The sequence below is a fragment of the Phocoena phocoena genome, chromosome 12 (assembly GCF_963924675.1).
Source record: "Phocoena phocoena chromosome 12, mPhoPho1.1, whole genome shotgun sequence".
NCBI lineage: Eukaryota > Metazoa > Chordata > Mammalia > Artiodactyla > Phocoenidae > Phocoena > Phocoena phocoena.
In genome coordinates, this window is record NC_089230.1 from 2,479,362 (window position 1) to 2,507,089 (window position 27,728).

The following is a 27,728-nucleotide window of genomic DNA, read 5'->3' on the forward strand; positions in this document are numbered from 1 at the left end:
CAGGTCCTGGATGAAGGGCAGGGACACCCTGGCTGGGGTCCTCACCTCACAGATTGACCAGGTGAGCGGGGCTTAAGGGCCCATAACTGTGATGTCCAGCCTGGCTCGGGCCTCTGTTTCCCAAACAAAACCACGTCTGAAATAGAAGGGCTGTTACTTGACACTTGAGTCTGCATCTCAGCATCCTGGTGGAGCATTTATGAACTGTGGGCACGGGTGCACTTACTTTTGGTACAATTACGCTGTAAATGTGAATACCTTTTACCTGTCCAGGTAACACCCAGTGGGCTTGATAAACGATTTGCTTCTCGTGCACTTCACCAGTGGAAGCTTCATGTCTCAAATACTTTTGATTTTCCTTTTGGAGGATATTTAGTCAAACTGTACAATAATTTCTGGGTCCCATTTCTGGACATTCTCTTTTTAAGGCCCTAATTAATTAGTCTGTACAAAACCTCAGGGCCAAAGAGACATATTTAATACCCAGTATTTAAGGAGTATTGGTTAAAAGAAATGACATACAGTCAATTTAGGTTTTAAAAGTTGTTCTACTTGGTCTCATTTCATCATTTTATAAACATGTTAGGTGCTGTGTATCATTTGATCACAGAGATGATTGCTTTAATAGTAGTAACTATACTTTAAGTAGTAGTTTAACCTTATGGTTACATACGAATAAATTATTTTGTGTTTATTAATGAGGTGGCTTGTCTAATTTTCTCTATTTCTTAGTAAAGCTTCCAACCACTGGTTAAACTTTGCTCTGATGTAATTAGTCCAGGGAATCTTCTGGGTCAGTGGTGGGCTGGGCGCACCTGGCTTAGTGCTCCCAATTCCCGTGCCTCAGTTTCTCCATCTGGGGGTTGGGGGTGCCTGCTGTACCACACCCCCCGCCCCGAGAGGGTGACCTAAAAACATCCGCTCCAGTGCCTGGCACCTGGCATCAGCCAGCAGAGGTGGTGGCTTTGCTGTGGGAATGTCCCCATCTCCTGTTGTCAGAATTCTACCTTATTTTAAGCACTTAAGACCCTCCAAAATCTAAGACTGGGTCTTATTTTAAAATCTTATTTTATTATCTAGTCTATTTTTTCGTGAATAAGTTAAAGTAAAGAGTCCCTACAACTAGCTGGAAGTAATTCACTTCTCTTCTGTGTTTGCTGAAGTCTAGGGAGGGATTTAAAAAAAACATTTTCTGAAAACGGCCCCCCGCCAAACCCTACCCTGGCTTTTTCAAATTGCACACCTTTAAGACTATAAAATAATTATTCCTCCTAATCCTTTTCCTTTAATTGGTTATAAACTATTTGCATAACTAATAAGTGATAAAACATAAGTTGAACAAATTTGATGTCTCAAAATATTAAATTTTTTGCAATCAGATATACTCATTGATTTAAAATTATGTGTGTGGATATATGTATGTGAAACATTTTTAATATAAAATTTTTAGAGTTTAAAAGTTGAATATAATTATAAAAATAAAACTTGCTTCATTAAAAGTTGTATAAACCTTTCTTTTCCCTTTACCCCCCCTCCCCCCTGCCCCTCCTATTTCATTTCTCTTTTCTCTGGATCCTCTATGTTTTACCTTTGGATCGATAACTTTATCAATTATGCTTTTTCTAGCTCTGATATGCTAGATAAGTCTAGCATATCAGAGCCTTTTAAATGCTTTAAATTTCTTTAAAAGCACACAGTAAGTGTCCTTAAAAGATACACGGTTAAATTATTGCAAAACTGATGACAACACTTCTGAAAAACCACTTACGAAAGTGCTAATTCCCAGTTTAAATTGTTTTCCTTGTCTTCTTCTGCAGAGACATTGAGTCCGTAAGAACCTCATGAATTTCTCAATTTCACTGTTAATTCTGTTATATCTAAAACTTTTGGCATTTATCCAGTTCCTTTTGTAGGGTCGAAGTTTTATTCCTTCTGGGTTCTTCCTGTTTAAAAGCTGAAGTGAAGAATCATTTGTCAGTTATTTTACGTTATAAATGTCCTTTGCAATTAAGAGCAAACTGAAGCCTTATGCTTCCAGTGCCTCTCATGAAGTAAAGTATTTTCCCTGGGACAGATGATGAAGTTAAGGGCGAGGGAATTTGAAATCATCCCAGGTGCAGGAACGCTGACTACGCAAATACACACAAGTGCGATTTGGCGGGTAGCGCGTTCTTACAGTTTACATTTCCCTTCTCAACCCCTTCCTTTTTAAAAAAAAAACTTAGCCGCTCACAGCTCCTGATTTAACAGGGGACCAGGACGTGGAGATGGACCGTGTCAGGAGCTGGGCTGCATCTCGTCCCCTGCCTGTGTTCTGGGTGGGCTGAGGGCAGGCACTGCCACAGATGTGTCAGAATCACCGAAAACCTTTTATCCGGACTCCTACTCTGTGGGCCTAATTGCACCAGAGTGTACTCCTATCTGGGACTCAGATGAATCACTGACTTAAAATATTTTTCTAGAACTCCTGAGGAGTTGTCCTAATTGAAACAACTGTTCTCCAGGATTTAAATGAGTTCATCACATCAGAGACTGCTAGACTGCTAGAAGCAAAACAAGTGCCTGATTTTTTTTTAAACATCTTTATTGGAGTATAATTGCTTTACAATGGTGTGTTAGTTTCTGCTTTATAACAAAGTGAATCAGTTATACATATACATATGTTCCCATATCTCTTCCCTCTTGCGTCTCCCTCCCTCCCACCCTCCCTATCCCACCCCTCTAGGTGGTCACAAACCACCAAGCTGATCTCCCTGTGCTATGCGGCTGCTTCCCACTAGCTATCTATTTTACGTTTGGTAGTGTATATGTCCATGCCACTCTCTCACTTTGTCCCAGCTTCCCCTTCCCCCTTCCCGTGTCCTCAAGTGCATTCTCTAGTAGGTCTGTGTCTTTCTTCCCGTCTTACCCCTAGGTTCTTCATGACCTTTTTTTTTTTTTCTTAGATTCCATATATATGTGTTAGCATACGGTATTCGTTTTTCTCTTTCTGACTTACTTCACTGTATGACAGACTCTAGGTCCATCCACCTCACTACAAATATCTCAATTTCGTTTCTTTTTGTGGCTGAGTAATATTCCATTGTGTATATGTGCCACATCTTCTTTATCCATTCATCCGATGATGGACACTTAGGTTGCTTCCGTGTCCTGGCTATTGTAAATAGAGCTGCAATGAACATTCTGGTACATGACTCTTTTTGAATTATGGTTTTCTCAGGGTATATGCCCAGTAGTGGGATTGCTGGATAGTATGGTAGTTCTATTTTTAGTTTTTTAAGGAACCTCCATACTGTTCTCCATAGTGGCTGTATCAATTTACATTCCCACCAACAGTGCAAGAGTGTTCCCTTTTCTCCACACCCTCTCCAGCATTTATTGTTTCTAGATTTTTTGATGATGGCCATTCTGACCTGGGTGAGATATCTCATTGCAGTTTTGATTTGCATTTCTCTGATGATTAATGATGTTGAGCATTCTTTCATGTGTTTGTTGGCAGTCTGTATATCTTCTTTGGAGAAATGTCTGTTTAGGTCTTCTGCCCATTTTTGGATGGGGTTGTTTGTTTTTTTGTTATTGAGCTGCATGAGCTGCTTGTAAATCTTGGAGATTAATCCTTTGTCAGCTGCTTCATTTGCAAATATTTTCTCCCATTCTGAGGGTTGTCTTTTGGTCTTGTAGGGCCCCTAATCCCAGTGGAGCTGCTACTTTGCAAATCCCGCACCAGACAGAGGGGTCTCCCTAGCTGGGCGTGAGGGGAGGGGCCCGCAGATAACCCTTTTAAAAGAGTTGCATCTAACAGTAAGTTTTGTTAGTTACAAAGGGGATATCTTCTGACATTTAAAAACGTTGGTATTTCCAAAGAAAACAATTGCAGCACTCTTAAGCGTTTCCCCTGGAATCTAAATGCTGTAGCAATTTGATAACCTACCATGATTCTTCTGAAAAAATACATGAAAATGCTTTTCTCTAAACAGGCAAAAATGTTTTGTGACTCCTTTTTCTCCTTGAATTCAGATTTCCGTCCCACTTGCCACTTAGAATATTATCCTAATGTGATATACATGAATATTTGCTAGAAAGTCTTTTATTCCTTATATTCTGGCAGAAAAAAGAAATTGATTTTTAAATTTAATTTTCTATAACCACAAGACTCAAGTTTCTTTTCAATTATTAGAGTTATTGGTATACAGTTGATTAAAATAAAATATTTTAACTTGATAATTATTAAATATAACAAGTAAAATGATGGGAAATTCAGAGTATGTGAGTGACAGGGACAGCCCCCCAGGTTCATGTATCCACAGAGTGCTGCCACAGTGAGCAGGACCAAGCATCCGTGTTTTCTTTAGTTTTCATTCTTATGAGCTGAGGCAACGTGGTCACATAAATAGAAGTGAAAGATGGAAAAGGAAAAAGATTTGATAGAATAATGCCAGGAATGTTTTCAAGCTCCTTCCAAGCTGGATGCCAAAAATCACCTTGTGATTATTACAAAAGATTATTTCTAAAGCTCTTATCAGCTGAAAATTTGAATAAATTCTCCTTCAAATTTGTTGGAAGTAAAGAACTGGAAACTGTCACACTTGCTAGAAGATTGGTTCCTCGGTCATCCGAGTGCAGTCAGCTACTCGTGTTTCAAACAGGAGCTCTGTCCACACTCGGGGTTTCCATCCTCCAGAGGAAGGTTTGGGGAGGGGTGAGAGGTGTACCTTTATTTTGCAAAGTGGAAGCAGAGATTGTGAAGGGGCAGGTGGAAAAGGGGAACTGGCTGGAGGAGTTCTTACATAACTTTTAGAAAAGAGTTGAGGATCTGGAAATCATACACAGCTGCTTTAAAAGTATTTAGGGGCTTCCCTGGTGGCGCAGCGGTTGAGGGTCCGCCTGCCGATGCAGGGGACGCGGGTTCGTGCCCCGGTCCAGGAAGATCCCACATGCCGCGGAGCGGCTGGGCCCATGGGCCATGGCCGCTGAGCCTTTTAAAAACAAAATGCTTTTAAAAACAAAATGTTTGGAAGCAAATTATAATGGTTAAGAATATAGGCTTTGGAATTCAGTGAATTTCAGTTCAAATCCCAGCTCTACCAGCTGTGTGACTTTGGGAAAATTTCTTACCCTCTGTCAGTGTTCGTTTCATCATCAGAAACGTGGAGTTCGCACCTCGTGGAGTTACCATGGGGACCGAGGCAGGGAGGCATCTAATCTGTTTGCTGTTCTTCAGATGTCTTCTGGAACACTGTGTACAGGAGGTAATTACTTTAGAAATAATAAACCTTGTAGTAAGTAGAAGAAAAGAGCAATAGCTCCCATAAACCAACAGGGCGACTAGTGTTTATCCATCCTTCAAACCCCTGACATGGCGGTGAGGCCTCCAGAGCCGGTCTGAGCTGCCCAGGCAGCCTAGTGGGTGGTGCCACGCAGCGAGTCCCTTCCCTTCCCGGGCAGGGGGAGATTTCACATCGAGCTGGAGGGTTTGAGTGTTGCAAGGACTGTGAGAATCCTGTCATTTCAGGATAAGAAGTGCCCTTAGGAATGAAAGGGACTGAGCTAGTCAGGATTCCCCAAAGAAACAGATCCACAGGATGTATGTGTGTATCTGTACAGAGAGAGACAGGCAAGAAATTTATTATGAGGAATTGACTGACACGGCTGCGAGGGCCGGCAGGTCTGCAGTGTGCGGGACGGCCCGGCAGGCTGGCTGCTCCAGCAGGAGCTGAGGACGTAGCCTGATGCGCCATCTGGGGGCAGGATTCCTTCTGCACGGGGACTTCTGCCTTTTAAGGCATTCAGCTGATGGATGCAGCCCACTCACTGCAGGGAGGGTCATCTGCTTTTCTCAGAGCCTAGTGATTTAAATCTTAACCGCACTGCACCTGAAAATAGCCTTACGTCCACAACTACACTGGTGTCTGACTGAACTCTGGGCACCGTGGCCCAGCCCGGTTGACACATAAACTCGCCATCCTGGGAAGCAACGGCGTATCTCTGGCTGAGGCTGAGCAGACAGGTCCCAGGCGGGGCTCTGTGCCCATCCAGGGCGGGGGCAGCACCGGTGTGCTGGGAAGCTCCCACACCTGGGGGGTCGTGAACACATTGTCAGCACATGCTCCTGCCTTGCACACACCCTGGTCTCTGTCAGGCACGAGGCTGAGCGGGGGGAACCGTCCCTGACAGCAGCAAGGCCCTGGTCGGCGCGGCTGGCTGCTTCCCTCTGGAGCCTGGTGTAGCCGCTCGCCTCTGCCCCGCGGATCAGGCCTGGAAGGATCCTGCCCGTGCCGAGGGACGGTTCACGGCAGCCGGCCCCGCTCCCTGGGCCTCGGAATCCAGGCACGATTTCTCCTGGTGGCTCTGACCTTGAGCTACAGTCTTAGTACAGGGCTTCTGAGCTGTTCTGGAGAGCGTGGCCAGGACCTGTTAACGGCCCCATGTGTGGGTGTGAGTCTCCTGTGATACCCGGGTCCTCGGCCTCCAAACCCAGCCCGCAGCCCCGACAGGCTGGAGTCTTGCCCCTAAAGCCGTGGTTGGTTCTCGCTGAGAGGTGACCTTGCCCCGCCCCGGCCCGGGGGATGCCTGACACTTTGCGGAGATGGTTTTGGCCGTCGACGAGGGCGGCGGCAGCGCGTGCTCCTGGCACCCGGCGCGTAGAGGCCAGGGATGCTGCTAGACATGCTACAGGGCGAGGACGGCCCCCCGCACCTCAGATGTCAACGGCGCTGAGGCTGGGACAAGGGGCCCCAAATGCTGGCTCCAGGTACCCCGCCAGCTTCATCAGCCGGGGTTCAGCGGCAGAGAAAGGGTTTATTCATGGGGGCGCCACGCAAGAAGATGGGAAGACAGATCTCAAATCCACCTCCCCGGAGGCGAGGGCCTCGCGGCATTCACGGGGTAAAGCTGAGGTCTGGGGAGGAGGGGAAAGGTGACTGGAGAGAAGAAAAAGGTGAGGTCGTCAGGGCCCCGTGAAGGCTCACCTAACCCACAGGCTTCTCCCTGGGACGCATGGCAGCGTTGGCCTGCTCCGAGGGTGGAGTTTCCGGCGTCAGATGGTCACCGAGGGGACACTCGCGCATGCCCAGTTGGCGGGTCGTGGGTCCCAACCAGTCTTAACAAACTTGAGCTCGAACTGGGCACTGCTGACTCCAAGGTCCCGAAAAAACCACTCAAGCAAACATCTTATCGCTTAGGCCACATGCCTCTTGGAGGACATGCAAGATTTTGTGAAAACAGAGCAGGCTCGGTCGGGGAAGGCGGCTGACAGGTGTAAGGGATGACTGACTGCTCGTCCGCGATTCCCTGGGAAGAGCCCGCCTCTGGAACCTCCCGGATCCGCCCCTCCTGTGTTCCGCTGTCTCGTGGCTCACGGCTCAGCCCCCTCTCTGATCTGAGATGCCGTGTCCACACCTGGCTGCTCTGCCCTCTGACGGCAAGAAGGCTGCCCTTCGGTCCCTCCGTCGTTTGCAGCTGGGCCTGCCGGCCGACCACCTGCCCAACCCCAGGAGTGTACGGGATACCGGGAGTCGGGGAGTTAAGTAGGAACACACTCCAAGGACGGGAGAAGCCCCTCATATTATCTCAAATAATCCAAAAACGCACCATCAATTTGTGGACAGTTAAGAATGAAATAGCTTCTAGCTTCTTTGGGAGAGTAGTTGATACCCAACTTGGTCCTAAATACCCTTGTTTCCAGGCCGGTGGGAGAGGTGGGTCTTCTCCACACCCGGGTCCTCTGCCCTCAGTTTAATCCGTATACAGATACAGATCGGTCTTCGGAAGGCACGGCCTTCTTAAACGGAGGCAGAGAGGAAGGAGCGAGATGGTTTGTGTTTCCATGAGAGGAGAGAGCTCTGCCCCACAGTCCTGCAATACTGTTTACTTAGACGGATTTCTAGTCCTCAAGGGCTGGGAGAGGAGCTTGATGTTCTAGTCGGATTCGATAATAAGTAGATAATAGTCTCTTTGTAGTAGCAAAACAACACAGGACATCCAAGCGGTTGTGATTTGGACAAGGTGGCCATGGGCCACGTGTGTTACTGAACGAGCAGTGATTGCTTGGCGTAAGACGTTTCAGAGTCAGAAAAACTGGGTTTGGTGACCATGGTGACCACGCAGGACTGACTTGCAGAGCAGTGCTGTGGACGCCTGAGTATTAGCTAAGCATGTATTTTCTACAGGTGCAGAGAAAGGCTGTAAACAGCACGTTAAGCGCGCATAGGACAATCCCAGTGGACTCTTCAATGTCTAGGACTGGCTTATATTTCAAGTCTAATTACTACAATTGTTTAAATACTCAGTGGATATTTTGACCTCGTTCTCTCGCTCTATTCTGGGTTGACCCACAAAGGAATCCTCTGGCTTCCATGACTCTTTCGTCAGCTAGAGGTGCTGTAACAGATACCACGACTGGGCAGGTTAAACACCAGAAATGTATCTCCTTTCAGTTCTGGAGGCTGGATGTCCAAGATCGAGGTGTCAGCAGAGTTGGTTTCTTCTAAGACCTCTCTCCTTGCCTTGCAGATGGCTGGCATCACGCTGTGTCCCCATGTGGGCGTCCCTCTGTGGGTGGCTGTGCCCTAGTCTCGTTATATGTGATTAGGGGCACCCACATGACCTTATTTAATTTAATCACCTCTGTAAAGACCCCATCTCCCCACACGGTCACATTCTGAGGCGCTACGGGCTAGAGCTTCAAAATATGACTCTTTGAGGGAACACAGCTCAGCCCACAATAGTTTGTATTTATAAATGATAGGTGTGTTTTAAATTTTTACATGGATCCCTTTTGAAACTTACTGTTTAAAAAACTTTTGGTATTTTTGAGGTTTATTCATGTTGATCATGTGCTTCTGTTGCATTCATTGTAAGTGCTGTGTAGTATTTCATGGTATTTCATGGTATTTCATACCAGCTTATTTTTCTGTTCCGCTACCGAGGAACCAAGTTAGATGACTTCCATTGTTTTGCTCTTCTAAGCGGTGCTCAGTGGAAAATCTTGTATGTCTCATGAACATACACTAGAATTTTTCTCCCTGGTCTAGAGACTTAAAAATGAAATTGTTGCACCACAAGACACGTGCATTTTCAAATTAACTTGGTATTGAAAAATTCCTCTGCAAAGTGGTTAACTCATTTATTCTCCTTCTAGCAACGTTATGAGATTTCCTGTTTCCCATAGTACTCGCCAGCTGCCGTTGGATACAATTTGTCCCACTCATGCTGTTTGTAGGAGCAAAGAAATTCTACTAGATGAATACCCAGGGACTCAAACCCGGACACGCATGTTCATTCATATACACGCACGTTCATACATGTACATACACGGTCATAGCAGCATTGTTCACAAAGGCCAAAAGGTGGCAACAGCCCAAGGGTCCATCAACAGAGGAATGGATAAACAGATCACGGGGTGTACAGACAGTGGAATGAAGTAGTGACACACGCTACAATGTGGACGAGCCTCAAAAAGTTGATGCCAAGTGAAAGAAGCCAGACACAGAAAGCCACGTATTGTCTTGTCAACCTTAGAGGGAACAAAGAACAATTTTATTTAAGCAAAAATGAGTTTACTTGGGAAGAGCAGAGGAACTGCGACTTGGGACAAGCAGGCCATGGTAAACCGTAGCCAAATCCAAAGAGACGAGGGGAAGATTGGCCTGTATTAGGTTTTAGGAGGAAATTGGGGAGGGTTGTTTTGAACCCAGGTTTACCAGGGAAGAACCTGGAGTTTGAGGTTTGGCGGTTTCTCCTTGGCTGCAAACAGTAGCTAGCGCCTTATCGTTGGGGCAGCGAGGGATCGGACCTTCCTTCTCTTCTTAAAGCAGGAGATGAAATTCCTGGGTGAAAAGTGTCCTTCCTCGTCAAAATGATTCTCATCTTCCTTCTTCCCGCTGGTGATGAAGGGCTGGTGTACAAGGCAGAGTTGCCCCTTCAGGGCTCCCCAGCTCCATTTAAAATGAGGTTCCTTTATTTATTTTCACAGTCTGATTCCACTGATGTGAAATTTCCAGAGGGTACATCCGCAGAGACAGAGCGTAGACTGCTGGTTGCCAGGGCCTGGGTGCGGGCGGGGAGTGGGGAGGGACTGCCTAATGCGCACGGGGTTTTCTTCTGAAGTGATGAAACCATTTTGGAACTGGATAGTGTAATGGTTACACACACCGTGGATGCAGTAAATAACCACTGAATTATACATTTTAATTGCTTCATCTTACGTGAAATTCACCTCAATGTAGAAAATTTAAAAAAACCTAAACAGAGATTGCACACCCCAGGGGTGGTCCAGCCCCCTGGGGCCCCCCTTGTAGCCCCCGTGGGTTCACCTCTCCTTGCTTCCTTTTTACAGCTCAGTTATTCATTGAGCCACTTTCTGTTCTGCTCTCCCTCATCTCTAAGTGTGCACAGTGATATAGTCCTCGGGTACCTTTATCTGCTTCTCACCGGAGGCAGATGTCCTGTGAGCGGCTCTCCTGTCCATGAATCGCGGGGCAGAGGGGAAGGAGCCGCAGCTGCCAGGAGGGGCACCCATTCCCATCCAGTCAGGGCTTGGCCTCCCCTGCAACTAGTGACACACCCCTTGGTTTGTTTTATCTCGAAAGGACACAGGTCACAGCCCAGAAACCAGCAAACGGCTGAAGAGGGCAGGTTTCTTGGCTGACGCTGTAACACACCTGTTAACCCCTTAGAGCCCGTGGAAACCCAGACACGGCCCACGGATCTCTGGAGCTTTGGGTCCCCAGGGAAGGGGGAGAGGAGGGTCTTTAAGGGAGAGGTGATGGAGAACAAGCCCTGCCTTCCCTACAGTTGGTCCGCGTGTGAAGGCAGCGTGTTATTCCCTGGAGCCTCGGTAGGGCCTGAGGACAGAGGCCTGTCTGGCAGCAGGGGCCCAGGCAGGAGGTTCTCCCGGGCTGCGTCCTCTGCTGCCACCTCGTGGTGGACGACGCAGGCTGGGTGGGAGAAGCCAGCACGATGAGCCAGGGTCATAGGACACGCGGACCCACAGATGTGCCCAAAACAGCAGGCCCCGCTGCAGGGCTGTGTGTGGGGCAGGGGTGGATGTGGACACTGAAGCCACCGCCATGCAAAGACACTTAAGACTCAGTACGGCAGAGGAACGGTTTATCCAACAGGTTAAGTGAACTGTTTTGGTAGTTTCTAAAGGGTTCCAAAACAACAGACCCTTGCATTGATTTGTAGCGTACTTGTTTATAACGAGTAGGATTTGCGTGGTGTCCAGCGCGGGGTCTTCGGGTCAAGGAGGCCTCAGTCCTGTGTACCAGTGTCTCTGGTGCCCTCTGCTGTCTCTGCTTTGCTGTTCCACCTTCACAAGCCAGCAGGTGGAATAAAGGACCCTTAGATCTACTCAAGCCCCTGGATGCTGACTCCTCGGGGATCCCAGAACGGATGGCAGTGCTTGCAGACAAGGGCGGGCTGTCTTGGGGCCCCTGTCTACTACTCCACTTGGAGAGCCCCTTCATCTTCCTACAGCATCCCCGTGGCCAACACTGACTGAGGCTCCTGCATGCTGGGCGCCTAAAATGTACAGCTCGTTTCTCCCAGCTCCCCCAGACGGCAGGTACTGCCTCATCTCAGCTTTGCAAATGAGGAAACCGAGGCACAGAGGTTAAGTGACTCGCCTAGCGCCTGGTGCCCGGAAACACCCTCTGGTCTGCTGCTCCAGGGCCTGAGCCCCAGCCCCACGCTGCTGCATCTCCTGAACGGTCAGCAGTGCTGGCTGCTGGGCCCGGTGGCGGGGCCAGGCAGGAGGGTGAGCGCCAGCCTTCTCCAAGGCCGGCAGCCGTCACCTGTGTGCACATTTGTTAATTAAAGACATCGGCAATACGCCAGCCAAGTCCTGGCTTGAGAGGACCGAGCTCTCCAAGAATCAATCCCATGTACTAATCTCATTGAGGAAGTAAGAGCACATTCATTCTGTCAACTGCTTGCCTAACTAAATGCGGCTTTTGAGGACTGCACACAAAGTCTTCTAGTAAACAGGGGAGCGAGCCGGACCCCTCTCGCATTATAAAACTGGACTGTCAGCTTTATATACCTAAAGGCTGCTGTTAAAAGACCCACAAAGGTCACATAAAGCTTTGTCATCCAGAAGAGAAATTCCAAACACCGTGAACACAGCAGCGCATGCCTCTCACATGTGACCCACGGCACACGACTACTTTCTAGAGCTTTACGAAAATATTCAAGCCACGTTTTTTCCCAAAATGGTCATTGATCTTTTGTTTAGAAATGTTTGGTATTTTATTTCAAACCAATAAAACACAAAAATAGTTGCTGGCCCAGGTTTGTTTCCCACAAACAAGGCTGACAAGTTTCCTCTTTACAGAATACGCCTGGAGTTCAGTCCACTTGCACGAAGCGTCTTACATCACTGCACTCTAGCTTTTGTTCCCTAGCAGAGCTAGCCGTGATGCTATTGAAATCACGCTAGACACATTTTGACGTGAACGAGGTGGCCGGGATGTGACGGGATGGGCTCTGGGGAAGAGGAGGAAGAGGAAGGAACATGGACCGCTTGAGAGTCAGGATTTCCCGCTGGGCCGATAGCAAACCCTGAGCCGGGGGTGTCGTCGGGAATTGTGCGCATCCTCGCCGCCCCACTGCCTTCTCTGTCTTCCAGTCCGCCTGCCACCTGCACGTGTGCTTCCGGGGAAGGAGGTGGGATCTGGAAAGGCACCCTGTGCTCTCCACCTCACCGGGGACTGCAGTAGTATGGCCTGGGGCTTCACCGTTGGAGTTGAAAGAGCCCCTGCCCCCGTGCACCCACGTTTGAGTTTGGCTGACCGTGGAGTGGAGGGGACGTCCGGGGGGCAGCGGGAGGAAGAGGACAAGCCAATGGCGGAAGAGTGTGACTGCGGAATGACTGGAGAGTCATCATTTCTAAGTCATTCTTGATTCCCCCGTTCAGTTCTCTAAACCTTATCTGCAAAGTGGGGACCCAGAAAAACGAGAACGAGGATTAGTGATCCTAAAGGAGGGAATATGCAGAATTTAGCAACTTGTCTTTTTCAGGGAGAACCCCAAACCTTGCGTGCCCGTGTGCACAGTCCCTGGGTTCTGGGGTGGCCGGGGTCAGGGTGCACCCCGCATGAGAAGGTGGTCCTTGGGGCTTGGTCGTGGGGTAAGGTAATGGGTGGGTGCATGGTGTTGTGGTGCGCGGGGGACCCCCATTTCTTGCTGTGAGGCGTTCATTTGTAAACACATCACTCACGTGGCGTCAGGGCTCCACCCTTTTTCAAGTTGCAGAAACCACATCGAACTGGCTTAAGCAAAACTGTCAGTTTATCAGCTCCTGTCATTGAAGAGGTGGCTTCCAGCAGGTGTGAATCCAGAGGTTTTGAAACTGTCAGTAGGACGCTGGCTTTCTCTGCATCTTTGATTCCAGGCCCGTTTCCTAGGTAACAAACTCCAGGCTCAGAGCATCCGCATGGTGGCCACCAGTGGCTCCAGCCTGGGCGGCCTCCCCTGCTGTGGGTTTCATGCCTGTCTCTGAGCCAGCACTGCACCCAAGCATGACGGGGCCTGACTCACACCCCCGCCGGGGGTGGGTGATTGTGGTGGGGTCGCTTTCACTGGACCGCGTGGGGTTTCCTTCCCACAGAAGGAAAGGTAGCTTTGGCTGCGGAGGGAGAAGCACTGTGGGTGGAAAGACCGTAGACGTCGGCCCTGTGTGCCTCGTGCGGTGCAAGCTGGTATAGGAGCTGCAGAAACAAGCAGCAAATCACGTAGAAGGAAACGTGTTCCTGCCGTTTAACGGTCAGGGGACATAAAGCCAGGACAGAAGAGCAGGGGCCGGGCTCGCAGCCTTGTCTGCACTGAGCTGTACCTGGAGGTGTTACAGGGACTGATGGGCCAGGATTCTGTCCCCAGACGCACTGGGTTATTGGATCTGGGAGCTTGTTTCTAACGTGCATCCAATGTGGAGAACCAGGAATGTAAAGAAATTAAAGCCCTTGCAGGTAACTGTCCTCTGTCAGTGGTGTTGGGACACAGAGGCGGTGTCACCCTTGCAGGGTGAGCTTGGGGTGGTAGTGACCGCTGTGCAGATTTCTCTCTCGGTGGAGTACCCCCAGGGCCCCCATTCTCGCCTGTTAGGCAAGAGCGTGTCCCGAAGTCATGGGGGGGATTCGGCCCCTCTGTCTTCTGACCCTTGAGCCACCATTATTAGTCAGGGGTGAAAGAGATTAACTTAAATGTGGCCCCTTTCTCCGTCTTGTGTTTTAGTGGGTTTGAGCCCAGGAACAGAGAACAGAGGAGAAATGAGGAATAACGCAGAGAATGAAAATTGCATATCCACAAGGTCGTGTGCGCAGAAGTGGGCAGAGGCGTGAGTTCTGTTCTCCAGACCCTAAAGTCACATTCCTAAGTAAAGTCTTCAGGTTATTTCAAACTTTGATTCCAGCCGAAGACAGGCTTGGGAAGAGGAAGAGTGTCCTCGACGTGTGTGTCTCTAGGCTGAACCCTGATGACTGAACATGTTTGGAATTTTAATTAGGCGTTCCTTAGCCTGTTTACAGATTAGAATTCTTCTCCCCTGTAGCTGGAATGAACACCTTCTGTAGGATGGAGGGCCTTGAAGTCACCTTAAGACGTTAGCCCAGTCCCTGGTGATAAGCACAGCTCCTTAGTCAAATGCTGTGCGTTTGGAGATTAACAAGTGACTTTTTTTTTTCTGGTTGCGTTTTGAGGTTGGTGATGGGAACATCACTTCCTTTGGCTGAATCGTAAAAGTTGCACAAAAGTTTGCCAGTTCCCTTCTTTCGGTGTTTACTGAAGGGCTTCCTGAAAGCTAGTGAAACTCCTCAAATTATTGAAAATCATGTGGAGATTTATGTTTAGAAGCAGAAAACTGCCAGGCTTGGTGAGTGTCCGTGTAACTGTCCTCACCAAGGAGCTACCGTCAACGAGGCCCTGTGACTTAAAGGAATTTTCTTCACTTTCTGCTCCCACAGGGCAAGTGTGACCTGACCTCGCTTGAGACAAAGGCAGCCTCGTCAGCTGAGGTAAGTAGCGCTCACATAGCATGCAAATGTCAGTTACATTTTTTTAATGTTAAACGTGAAGTCTTTTTCAATTTTCTTTGGTTATTTTACGCTGCCCAAAGTCCAGCAGAGCCAGCCGTGGTGCGCTTTCAGAAGAGCACAGCCCTACACAGTACAATTGAAATTCTTTGATGTTCTGCGTGAAACACAGAAACGCGAGTTGTGTAGTAACGTCTTTGTACGGCAGGGGTCTGCCTTGTGCGTCAAACTGGGAAAGTCATCCTGCTTTCCCAGGAAGACTGAGAGTTTTATTCTGAGTCTGTGGGCCATTGGGGGTATCATATATGTGATTTTATGTGCAGCCATTCTTTTAAAACTCTATTACGTGCCTTCACAATACGCTGGCATTAAAAGCAGCAAGTGAGATATCAAAGCAAGGCAGGGCTGGGATGCCGGGTGTCGCACGCCGTCTGCCTGGGGATTGGTGGGCTGGCGGCCGGCCAGCTTCCGGACCCTACTGCATGCGTGTTCAGGGTCCATCAGAAGCTTTTGCAGGAATTAGGCCTAAAATGAATTGTTTTAGATGGAGGTAGATTTCTCGTAGTATTTCAAGTAGCTATCTGGTTCGAATACTCACATTGTAAATAAGGAATTTTATGAGGCGGTTTTCTGGGTGTTTTGTTTCTCCAGCTCCCACGATCCCAGCAATAGTAATGCTACGTGTACTAGCAAAGCCGAGGCACCTGTAATTGTCGGGGCTGCAGATTCCCCGCAGGCACGGCAGGTACGATGGGCCCGTTCCCTGTAGCTACCAAACAGGTCACAGAAGCCAGGGTTCAGGTCAGCCTTATTTAATTTACGTGATTGCATCAGACTGCGTTCTGTTCCTCCTAGACAGAAATACTCCTGGTTTTTGGCATATTGACATCTTTCTAATAGTCCTGTTTCACCAGCCTTGTCAAGGTGCTGGGCCACCTGGAACCCGTGCAGGTCGGGAGCTGCTCCAAGAAGTGATGGCTTCTCAGCAACTCACCGTGGGTCTGGGGTCCCCAGGGGCTGCGCGGAGCCCCAGTAGTTCCAGGACCTGTATTCCTGGAGCAAAGGAAGCTGGGGCTGTGAGTGGCCGAGCTTGCATTTGGTTGCCGGTATGCGTGCAAACAATGCTTATCACCGAATGCCAGGGTTTTACTTTTTACACACTTGGGCTTTTCCTCTCTGGGTCTGATTGTATTTTTATCAACAGCCCAACACAAAGAATTTGGTTGAAAAAAAGGTCCTCGCTACTGTCAGCTTGTATGAATTAGATTTCCTTATTAGACATAAAAATTGTGTCAGTAGAATTAAAAATTAATGATTTTTTTACATGGCTATATAAAATCAAGGTGGTTCTAATTATTTTAGCTAAGTGACTAGACAGATGTCAGGACTATTTTGAACTGCGTCCTAATTTTAGTAAACTCAGGAAGCAAAGTGAGTTGTGGCACGAAATGGACCTTTTGTACTTTTCTCATAACCTTTTCTAGGTCTAGTTAATAACCTGTTCAAGGAAAGAATAATTAAGCTCTAGCTGGTGATTCTTAGGAAAATTTCATTTGGCTTTATGTGGAAGCACACAGATGTGGGAGGGACTGTGTGTCTGTTGGAAAAATCGAGTCTCATCGTATGATCCCCATGTAGACCAGCCACAGCGAACAGGAGTGGCGTTTCAGGATGAGCACGTGTCTCTTTTCTTGGTCGGAGAAATGAACGTAGGCAAATAAAAGGAGTCTGGTGGGTGATGGACTGGGTGCTGGGGTGGGATAGAGATGCGGGGCCCTTGGGCGTCATTTCCGGTGCCATCGATGGCCAGGCCTACAAGGTGTGGCCTGTAAGAGCCGCGGTCGGGACTGCAAAGCTTTTCAAGGAGGGTGGTTGTTTCCATCAGGCCTGGATCACATCCTAGTGGAGGCTTCTGGGAGCCCGGGAGCAGCTGCTGGGGGTGGCCTGGTCCCCTCTAGGACTCTTCGCCCTCCAGTGGGTGAAAATGCTTGGCCGTGTTTTCAGATCCACCTTCAATGTGATGAGTAGGAGTCCCTTCTTATATTGAGGATAAAACCCACGAATCAAGCCTGGGAGCACCTGAAAGTGTGGAAAAGGTCCTAGGACAGCCGTGGATCACAGGAGTTTTCCTTTCCCTCTCTCTCTCCCCCTCTCTTTCCATATGTATTTTTAATAAGACTTTGCAAAACTCTGTGTTGAACAGGTCGTTACGCCAACTGAGAGTATTAGAGGGGCTCCTGTTTAAAATCCTAACAGATTTAGCTGCTGGGGTGTGAGCAGGTGCTACTTACAACTTTGATAGGAAATACAATGATATTTTACCAGGAATGTCGTGGAAGATGCTGATTGGCTGACACAGCGATTAGTCATTTGCATCTTTCACGTGATAACCGCCCCCCGCCCCCCCCCCCCCCCCCGCCCCCCACCACCCCCGACGCTGGCCTCCTGTTTAACAGCGAATTGAATTTCCTCTTTCTCTTTTATGGTTTCACTCTTTATTTGATTTTATAAGAAGAAATTTAAAAAGGAGACAGAGGAGGTTAACATTCCAAGGGGAGGACGTTTCTTTGCCCAAGCACTCACCCTGCACAGGACAGAAGGGTGGCTTCTTTAGAGCAGCTTCTGCCCCTCTAAGGGTGGTTTTGGTCTTTTCCCTCTTTTTCCTCTTTTCTTTATTTTTTTTTTTACTGCTTTGGAATGAACACACATGCCCTTTTTAGAGAGTGGATTGTTCAGTGAGCTATTGATTGGGCGGAACTTTATAAGAAAGAAAAAGCAATTGTTCCCTCAGTTTCCTGCTGTTTGGAGCAGAGGAATGAGGCCACTCCTGGTCATTACTGTGCAGGACTTGAGGCCAGACTGCAGCTTTACCAGGGAGACGAGGGCAGACATACAGTCTTGCACGAAGATGAAAAGCAAGGCCAAGGCTGTGCCCGGTTGTGAGGTCAGGCCCTGTGCCCCACACGCACCTGTCCACCGCCTGCCTGACATCAGGGTGTGTGTGTGTGTTTGTGTTGTGCTTGTTTGGTGTTTTGTTTTTTTTTAATAAATTTATTTATTTATTTGTTTTTTATTTTTGGCTGCGTTGGGTCTTCGTTGCTGCGCACGGGCTTTCTCTAGTTGCGGCGAGCGGGGGCTACTCTTTGTTGCGGTGCGCAGGCTTCTCATTGCGGTGGCTTCTCTTGTTGCGGAGCACGGGCTCTAGGCACGCGGGCTTCAGTAGTTGTGGCTCGCGGGCTCTAGAGCCCAGGCTCAGTAGTTGTGGTGCACGGGCTTAGTTGCTCTGCGGCACGTGGGATCTTCCCGGGCCAGGGATCAAACCCATGTCCCCTTCATTGGCAGGCGGATTCTTAACCACTGTGCCACCAGAGAAGCCCTGATGTTGTTTTAATTCCTAATAATTTCTGAAACAATCCATTCTTTTGCCAGATACCTCAGTATGCAACTAAATAAGGTGGTGACTCAAACTTAACCCTTTGAAAAGAAACTTAGTTAAAACTCTGCTGGTGTGCGTGGAACACGGTGACCACTCAATAAATACTGGTGGAACATTAACCCGGCTTCGCCTCTTTTCCGGAATTCCTGGCGAGTGGAGGCCCGGCTGAGACACTCCTGTATGACAGACAGTCCGCAGCTGCGTCACAAAGTAGCTTTCAGTTTCGCAGTTTGAAAGGGGAGCGTGAGCTGGCTTCTCTTTTCTGTTTTGCCTTGTAATGACCATGCCTTAAGCTGCTCATCCAAGACCGAATTGATCCTCTGAGGCTGTGGAGCCCTGGAATAAGGGTGATTTTTCTGTTTTACTGCGTCTTTGTCATCAGATCTTTTCTTGCCTCTGCCTTGAGTCCTGAAGCGTATGAATTGATGCTCACAGGTGCACTCTGCGTGTTGATGAGGTGACGGTGATGGGGGACATTAACCGATGTGTGAAGCAGAGGGAATCAAAGGCAGGAATCTGGGTTTTCAGTCTGTTTTCAGGGACAGAAGTTCTACCGTGGAGCTGAGCTGCCTCCACCCCCACTAACTCAGCTCCGGGTTAAGGCTCTTCCCGCGTTCAGGCCACAGTGGGTGTGTGGACGTCTGTGCGGGGCAGGGGTTACATTGCCCCCCCCCCGCCCCATCGCAGACCTGGGGCAGGTAAACGAAGGTACATCAGGACTGCAGTGTCACAAGGATGGGTGCAGACATCTCCACGGGGCAGGTGGGGCACCAAGGGACGGTTCCAGAGCAGTGGTGGTAGCAGAGGAGATGCCTACAACTAAAAAGAAGCACAGTGCAACCTCTGCGCTTTTTTTCATTCCCTCCTTGAACAGTACGAAAGAGACAAATACAGTCTCATTCCTATATTTCTGTAGTTGTTGGACGATGTCTCCCAGTCTGCGTGTAGCCCTTCAGTGGAAACTAGCTAAGTATTCCGAGGCACATGTGGAGCTAGGAATATCCTTTGATCGAGGTCATACTTTTAAATTTCCTTTGGGGATATCTGGGGAAAAAACTAAACATTAATTTTAGGGAAAAACTCACCCCAACTTTTAACGTATTCAGCTACAACTTAATTCCCATCCCCCAACCAAAACTGACAAGATTTACAGGCAGAAACATCCCAGAATTCCTAAGCCTGTTCATTATGTTCTAGGATCCCAGGTGATCCTTTTTTCTTCCTCATGCTTTTCTATAATTTCCAAAGAAATCTAAACTACTAATGCAATAATCGTATCTTAAGAAATAATTAGCCAAGACTCAAGTCATCCTAAAAATATTAAAATAACTATAATCGTTGGGTGATGATTATATTACAGATGTCTGGGATTTCGTAACAGATGGCTAACTAATAGCGTACATAATTTCACCAACTGAAGGGGAAGTTTAGTGGCGTTTAGTGACAAATGGCATGAAAAGAAGTGGTCAGTTCATTAACTGACAAGTCATTGCCATTTGCTATGCAGCATAAGAGCTGTCATCATAGTTACACACCCAAGCAACCCAAAGGGTTTGAGATTTCTGCTTGACATTTGTAGTTCACCTTGTAAATGTCTCAGTCGTAATCAGGGCTGTAATGACATTGCCCTGTGGCGAATCAGAGAAGGAGGAAGTGCTCTGTTTATTTCTAACGGCATTAGGACTGTGCCCTCGTGAAGGCCAGCACCTCACTTCCTTCTCACTCCCTCCACTCATCAGAGCTGTGTACCTACCATCGGTCAGGCAGCTTCACGGGGTCACTGTTTCCTTACTGTTGGTACTGCTCGTACAGACGAGGGACTGGAGGTCAGTACAACCAAAAGGTGATGCTGAGTCTTGTGTCTTTCAAACAAGCAGGAAGCTTTTCAGTTCTCTCTTCTAAATGCCAGCTCGCCATCTTACACCTGGTACTGCAGTTTAGGGTAGCATTTTCTAAATCATGGTCTCATGGGGGAGAAAAGAGCCGTGGGAAATCAGAGCTATCTTTTATAATCTCCTAAAAGTTAAACAAAGCTACTATTGTTTTATTACAAGTTGGCCTTGTATGAGGCTCTATACTAGTGTGCACCCAGCCTGTCGATCAGCTACAGATGCAGTGACTCCAGGGGGGATTAAAAATGTCAGAGTGGAGGGGCTTCCCTGGTGGCTCAGTGGTTGAGAATCCGCCTGCCAGTTCAGGGGACATGGGTTCGAGCCCTGGTCCGGGAAGATCCCACATGCCACGGAGCAACGAAGCCCATGCACCACAACTACTGCGCCTGTGCTCTAGAGCCCTTGAGCCACAACTACTGAAGCCCGTGAGCCACAACTACTGAAGCCCATGTGCCTAGAGGCTGTGTTCCGCAACAAGAGAAGCCACCACCATGAGAAGCCCGTGCACTGCAATGAAGAGTAGCCCCGCACACCACAACTAGCGAAAGCCTGCACACAGAAACAAAGACCCAACGCAGCCAAAAATAAATAAATAAATTTATTTTAAAAAAAAATGTCAGAGTGGGGAGCTGCTTGGCCGGCCAGCCGTACCTGACGCACCTGCGGAATAGCAGCCAGCAGTGGCCCCGGCAACGCCTGGGAGCTTTCCCCAGCCCTTGGTTTTCTGTGGAGCATAGCCTGGGAAACACAACTTATTGGGCTAGAGATGCCCCTGGCCTTACGATGTCAACACCCGCGACTGGTTCAACAGAAAGAGCTCTCCATACTCCTTTCTCGAAGGCATAACGTCGCCCTAGTCCTGTGATGCTTCTCATATGATTTTACTCGGGGATGCTTCCCTTCCTCAGCACACAGCGACCGTTCTTTATACCGTTCGTTACAGCACTGGCTTTGGCCAGTAGTGTGGTCACGTTGTAGGATGAGAAGAGGACCAGACCAGAAGCTCACAGACCTGGGGCGGAGTCCTACCCTTGCCCCACTCGGCTACTTGGTAAATATGACTTTGGTTAGAGGCCAGGTCACCTGGCTGGGTGGCTGTGAAACGATGGAGCTGAACAGGAGACAAACTGTCAGATCTTCTAAGTACTTAGTTTTTCTTCCATGTATATATTTATACATATACATAAACACATACAGATATACTCTCTCTATAAATATATAAATGTGTAGTATACAAATGATACGTTCACAAAAATATAGATATATTTGTTGCTTGTGGTCTCCAGATTCTTTTCAGAAACGTTCCGCTCACGTTATTAGAAGTTGCTCATTTGTCATCAGGGGTTTCCACGGCACTTTTGAGAGTATTGACCCTCCAGCTCCGGTGCTTGGGAAGGCTCATGGCCCTGACTCGAGCGGGTGGTAAAAGGCCAGCATCCCGCCACCCCCGGTCCTGCACACCTGCTGGCGGTGGGCTGACCAGCCTTCCTGTCGGGACGTCCCCGCGTGTCAGCTTCGCCCCTTCCCACCCCCAGCCCTCTCTGTCTGCCTGTGACCTACTCTGGTGGCTTCGATCTCACCACAGCCGCTCTTAGGAGAAGGGAAATGTGCTCCGTGTTGCTAGATCCCCTGCATGGCCTCCTGGTACGTTTCCAGCTTGATCTTCCAGCAGCGGCAGTAGCGTGGACCACACTCCCTCTCGGGAACGCCCGCTCCCTTTAGCGGTGGTGGGTCAGGCCCCTGGCTTCCCCTGGCCTTGTGGTTCTTCCTTGTGGGCCCCCTCCCCCACTGGGGGTCACCAGCCCCTGAGCAGTGATCCCCAAAGTGCGGGTGTGATCACATGCTCGGTATTAAGACACTGACAGCAGCCCTGGTGTCCGCAGACTCCACACATGTCCCTTCCATTTAGAACTCTGCGTGCTTTCCACTCTTTCTAGCTAAACAGTAAGAATCCTAAAATAGGAGTTCTTGAAAAGCGTTATGTGTGATACAATCAGTATTGGATGGTGGACGTGTGGACAAAAACCGAATCATGAGGTCATAAATTTGAGGAAAAATCTTTAAAGGACTACTTGATATTTTGCTCTTTCTCAAGATAAAAGGACATTTGTATCTCTTGCTTTGTCGATTTCTTTGGTTTTTATTATTTCTTTATCTTTTGTTTTCCTTTAATTTGTTTAACAAACCCTTGTATAATACTTTTATGTCCCAGGCACTGCTCTAAGCACCTTACAGACATTAACTCTTTAATGCTCATATCCGTATGAAGTAGTCACCGTGATCGTTACTGTCCCCGTTTTACAGGCGGGAACACTGAGGCAGTTACTGCTCAGGGTCGCACAGCTGAGGGTGGAGCTGAGACTTGAACCTGAGCTCTCTGGCTCTAGGGTCTTAGCCCAGCGATGGTGCTGAGTTGTAGACATTTGCCAAAATCAAAGACGGTTTTGTCCTGTGATTTCTTTTGTGGAAGTAAATAACATTTTTACATTCTCTTCATATAACCCTTTGATGACTCATAAAGAATTTGAAATTACTCTTAGCCTCCACTTTTTCCATGCTAACCAAACGACATCAAGCAGGGTTCAGCTAAGCCTGGAAGTCAGAAACTCTGAGGCAAGAAATCGGGCTCCTCCTAAGATCCTGCCCTTTGCTCCAGGACCTCTAAGTCAGCGGGTCCCCAATTTTTTTTTTTTTTTTAGTATGAGACTCCTTGTTTAAAATGAAAACAATAGTAAATCACAGGCCGCCCAGCCACATCCCAGTGGTTGCGTTTTTGTTATCCATGCATTGAGCAAAGCTGCATGAATCCTTAGGCGCCTCTAAATGAAATGAATGATTCATCGTGCTGTTCATACTTGCAAGCTACACCACGTGTACATTTACTTTTTATTTTATTTTTTAAAGGGCTTCAAATGCTTGGCTTTTTATTTATTTATTTATTTGTTTTTGGCTGTGTTGGGTCTTCATCTCTGTGCGAGGGCTTTCTCCAGTTGTGGCAAGCAGGGGCCACTCTTCATCGCGGTACGCGGGCCTCTCACTGTTGTGGCTTCTCCCGTTGCGGAGCACAGGCTCCGGACGTGCAGGCTCAGCGGCCATGGCTCACGGGCCCAGCCGCTCCGCAGCATGTGGAATCTTCCTGGACCGGGGCACGAACCCGCGTCCCCTGCATTAGCAGGCAGATTCCCAACCGCTGTGCCACCAGGGAAGCCCACGCCCTTTTAACGTCACTTGCACTCCTGATCCCAGCTGTGAGGACTCAGCCACGTGGTCCCATCCTAACCAACCCGCCTGCATCCCGGGCCTGGGAAGAGGAAAGACGTAGTGAACACATGGGGTGGCTTTGGACACTACAGCTCTGAGATGTCTGTCTGATCCCTTGGGGGCCCAGAGAAGTGGAATTCTAGGTTTTGTAAAGGAAGCCACGGCCTGATGCTTCAAAGGTGACATTATGGTGTCATGGAAGCACAAGATGGGTGCTTTTTAGAGTGGGGATGGTGGTTTATTTCCTGGGCTTGATTGTGCCAGCATTTTTGATTCGGCTGCTGGAGGAGAGATGCCCAGTCTGATAGCGGTTCCTTTCAAGCAGGGACCAGAAAACAGTGGTAGCTGTTTTTCAAAATAATTTCTTTTAAAAATGTATTTGGAAGATGAGTAAGCCAAGATTGTCATGACAATTTTCTATGGCATAAAATAAAAGGCAGTTTCTTGCTATAGTCACCATGGCAACATTCAGTTCACATACTTACGCATACCTGCCGTTAAATTCCATCGGCAGTGAAGGGTTTCTATCGCAAAGCCACTAGATCTGACATGACCGTGGCTTAGCCAGAGACCCAAGACCCCATCTTTTTGCTTATGCATTTTCCAAAGGACTAAGCCCGAGGTAATGACCTTTTAATTCCTGTGGAAGTTTGAGTTGAATTGCAGTTAGGATAGTGTTACAGAGAGTCTGATCGTTTTAGGTCGGGGTTGTTCAGACAGATACAACGTTTACTTGGATAACTGCGTGTTAATCAATTCTCCTATTCAGGAAAAAGAACATATAGAACATGTGCTCCAGAAGCAATGGAATGAATGATAAGCTGTTTTGGAAGAACAAATTTCCTGGAATAGCAACCACTTGAGAAACAACAACCGTACTTCAGCCATTTTCATTTGATTGGAAAGATGTGTTTAACATATTAAAGGACGAGATGGACAGGGCTGTGCACTGCCCCAAATCTGGGCCATTTCTGTCCATTTCAGTCTTGAATATCCTCTTTATCTTCAATTCCTTCTTTTCAGGCCCTGTCATTTTATACCAATATATTTTTACACCCACACCCTTAGCCATGACTTGTATTATCCGTCACCTAAAAAGCTGATTGTTAGTTGGTAGTTTTTTCATATTTCATGTTTAGGTCTTCAGAGGAGGAGCCTGGTTATGTATTAAAAAGAAGCTTAAAAAAGGAAACTCTTAACCGGCAAAGGTCCACCTCTGAGCTGCTGCTCTCCTCTCAGAGGTTGCTTTGATGCTGCACCTTGCATGCTTCTGGCTGTACCAAGACACAGCTTGACGCACAGCCATACAGGGCTGATCGTTCTGGAGGAAACATAGGGATTCAGTTTTCACAGGGAAGGCAAAGCAGACTTTTTTGTTACCCACATGGGACATACTCCAAGTTGGCCTGCAGTAGATGGAGAGAAAAAGTGCATGTGCATGGGAGAGCGTGCACCTGTGCGCACGTGTGCATGTGTGAGTGTTGTGTGCGTGCGTGTGCAGGTGTGTGTGTGCATGTGAGTGTGTTTATCTAGGCGTCCATGTGGAAGGATTACTGAAAGGACTAATAACACCGAATAACGCAAACCTTGCACAATCAGTGCGCATTAGTTGAGCCGGTGCCACCTGAAAAAATAAGCCACCGTGTTTTATTTTGCCCCCTCCTCTATCTGTCTCCTTCTCTCAGTGCCTGGGGGTGCCTTTCGCGCGCCGGCAGGTGGCAGGTGTGCTGCAGCGAGGGGCTCACAGCCCGCCCCTCGTGGCGTCTCTGAAAATTTCCCAGTTTTGAACACTTGACTCGGTCCACGTGGACTCCGGCTTCGGCGATTCGGCCGGAGGCCGGGTACACCTGTTGAGGCTGCGAGCGCTGCGCGTTAACTCTGCGAGGAGACGGACGCGGGCAGCCTGGGGGCTGGTTCTCCGCTCCTTACCCCCCCCCCCCCGCGGTGGGCGCGCAGGCCTTCTGGGCTGCGGCCAGAGCACGTGCGTCCCGCCGCCAGAGCCCTGCCAGCCCCGCGGACGTCCTCTGCTGGGGGAGGGGAGGGGCGGGGAAGGCGGGGGGCGTGGTCTTGGGCGGTGGCCGGGATGCTGGATGGGAGGAGGCGGCGATGCGGGATGCGGGACGCGCGATGGCTCAGACCAGCCCAGCAGCCCCTGGGCCTGCGGACGGAGGGGACGGAGGATGATCGGGCTGCCGCGCAAGAAGCTGCAGAAACTGTTTCTCAGAAAGGTAGGGCGAGCCCTCGCACTAGAACTGGGGTCCGGGGAAGTTTTGACGGTTTTTATTTTCTGCTGGGAAACCGATAATGTGACAGATCTTGGCAGGTGAAGGGCAAGTTCGAAAGTTGTTTTCTGGGACAGAGTGAAATTCTGTGTGTCCTTAAGTGGGAAAGGGTCGTAGATCACAGATGGAGGCAAAGAGCAGGTCGGCAGCTGGGGTGAAGGCGGTCGCCCTCTTTTGGAGGTTGTGTTACAGCCCGAATGGATTTAATCTTATGCTCTCGTGTGCTTTCACAGTCGAGGGCAACCGGGGCCACTCAGTCATTTTCCTGCAATTTTAGAAGCGAAGGGGAGAAAACGTGACAAAGTTGATGTTTATTGAAGCTGTTACTAAAAGGTAAAATTACTAAAAGGTGAAGAGAATCAGATTTAGAAGTTTGCCCTTAAAAACATTTTTTTTGCCTTTTTTAGAACCTTTTTATTGTAGTAAAATATACATAACATAAAATTTACCATTTTAGCCACTTTCAGTGGCATTAAGTACATTCACATTGTCGTGCAGCCGTTGCCACTGTCCGTCTCCAGAACGTTTTCGTCTTCCCGAACCGAAGCTCTGTGCCCATGAAATTATAACTCCCCATTCCTCCTGCCCCACCCTGCCGAGTTGGCCCGTTTTTAAGTGAAATAACTCAAACACGTAATAGTCATATGTAATAAGTATGCCTCAGATTACAGTCCAAGCCGGGTCATGCAGAATAACTCCTGCAGTCTGTTCTCTGGATTTGTTAGAGAAATTACTTTGCATTGTATCTCATATCTGTCTTTAAAAACGATAGGTATGAAATACAGGGTTTTAAAAATCACAGACATACGCAGGGGTATAGGATTTGTGAGTCATAACACTTTTTTGAAGAAACTCTGTGACTTTCCAACAACGTGCATATAACTATTTTTAAGTTGGGCAAGAAACGTTCTGATTCTCTTGTTTTAGTAACTATCTCTAGGCGTGCATATGCATATATCGCAAACTTGTGGTTAATAAATATTCTTTATGTGTAGATCTGTACGCATGAAAATATAATATTGAACTAAACTTATGTTTCACTTTAAAATCACTCCTGAAATAATATTTCTAATGATGTTATAAAGGGAAATGAAAGTCGTTTCCTTCCAGTTTAGGGGTTAAGAAAACCGAGGCATTAAGGAACCGGGCACATGCCCACTTTCAGAAGCATGAACAGATCTACTCGTAAAAGCTGCACCCTCTGGATCCCAGCCCCTCACCCAACCCAGCCCTTACGTCTGCGACGTCCTTACCCTCATTCCCCATGTGGCCCTTTGCTCTGATGTAAATGAACCTCACATCTCTGGGAGTATTTCCGTACTGAAACCCCTTCTTATTCCCAAAGACATCGATAAAGTTAGCAAATACATTCAATAAGAGATCAAAAAGTGAGTAAATGCAGATATTGAGGCAAAGGAAGCAAGGCACAGCAGGCTGGAGGCCAGCTCTGAGCTGGCTGGCTTCCCAGGGGTGGGCACAGTGTGAGCTCACACGGCAGACAGTAGCCCAGACCCAGTCGTTCGGGTGGACACATCTCTTTCTGTCCCTGAGCCCAGAGAGGAGCATCTCCCGCGGGTCCTCCTAAAGAGGGCACCGCGTCAATGCAGTGAACGGTGTACCTAAGGGTAGCCCCTGGGAAGTGCAGCATGTTTCTCGGTAATGCCTTTTGTAATGCTGTGAATTGTAAGTGGAGGGGGCAGCCCAAAGTACAGAGCAGAAAAGCACTTCTATCCAAAGTCAGCTGTATGTGGTTCAGCTAAACAGCTCTCTGGAGGGCTGCATCATCCAGGGACATTTGAAGCCATCTGATGTCACACCCCCAGACAGT

The 27,728-nt window shown here is 48.3% G+C and overlaps 1 protein-coding gene across 2 annotated transcripts in view; it reads left to right on the plus strand.

Annotated features, from left to right (window-relative positions):
* RPS6KA2 (ribosomal protein S6 kinase A2) overlaps positions 1-27,728 on the plus strand; it is a 338,356-nt gene that overhangs the window by 28,686 nt on the left and 281,942 nt on the right. The window contains exon 3 of one of the 2 annotated variants that reach the window (XM_065888700.1): positions 14,961-15,011. The exons of the other annotated variant lie outside the window; for it this stretch is intronic. Within the exon in view, the coding sequence (XP_065744772.1) occupies positions 14,961-15,011 (51 nt within the window). The remainder of the gene's footprint in view (positions 1-14,960; positions 15,012-27,728) is intronic. 2 annotated transcript variants of the gene reach the window in all.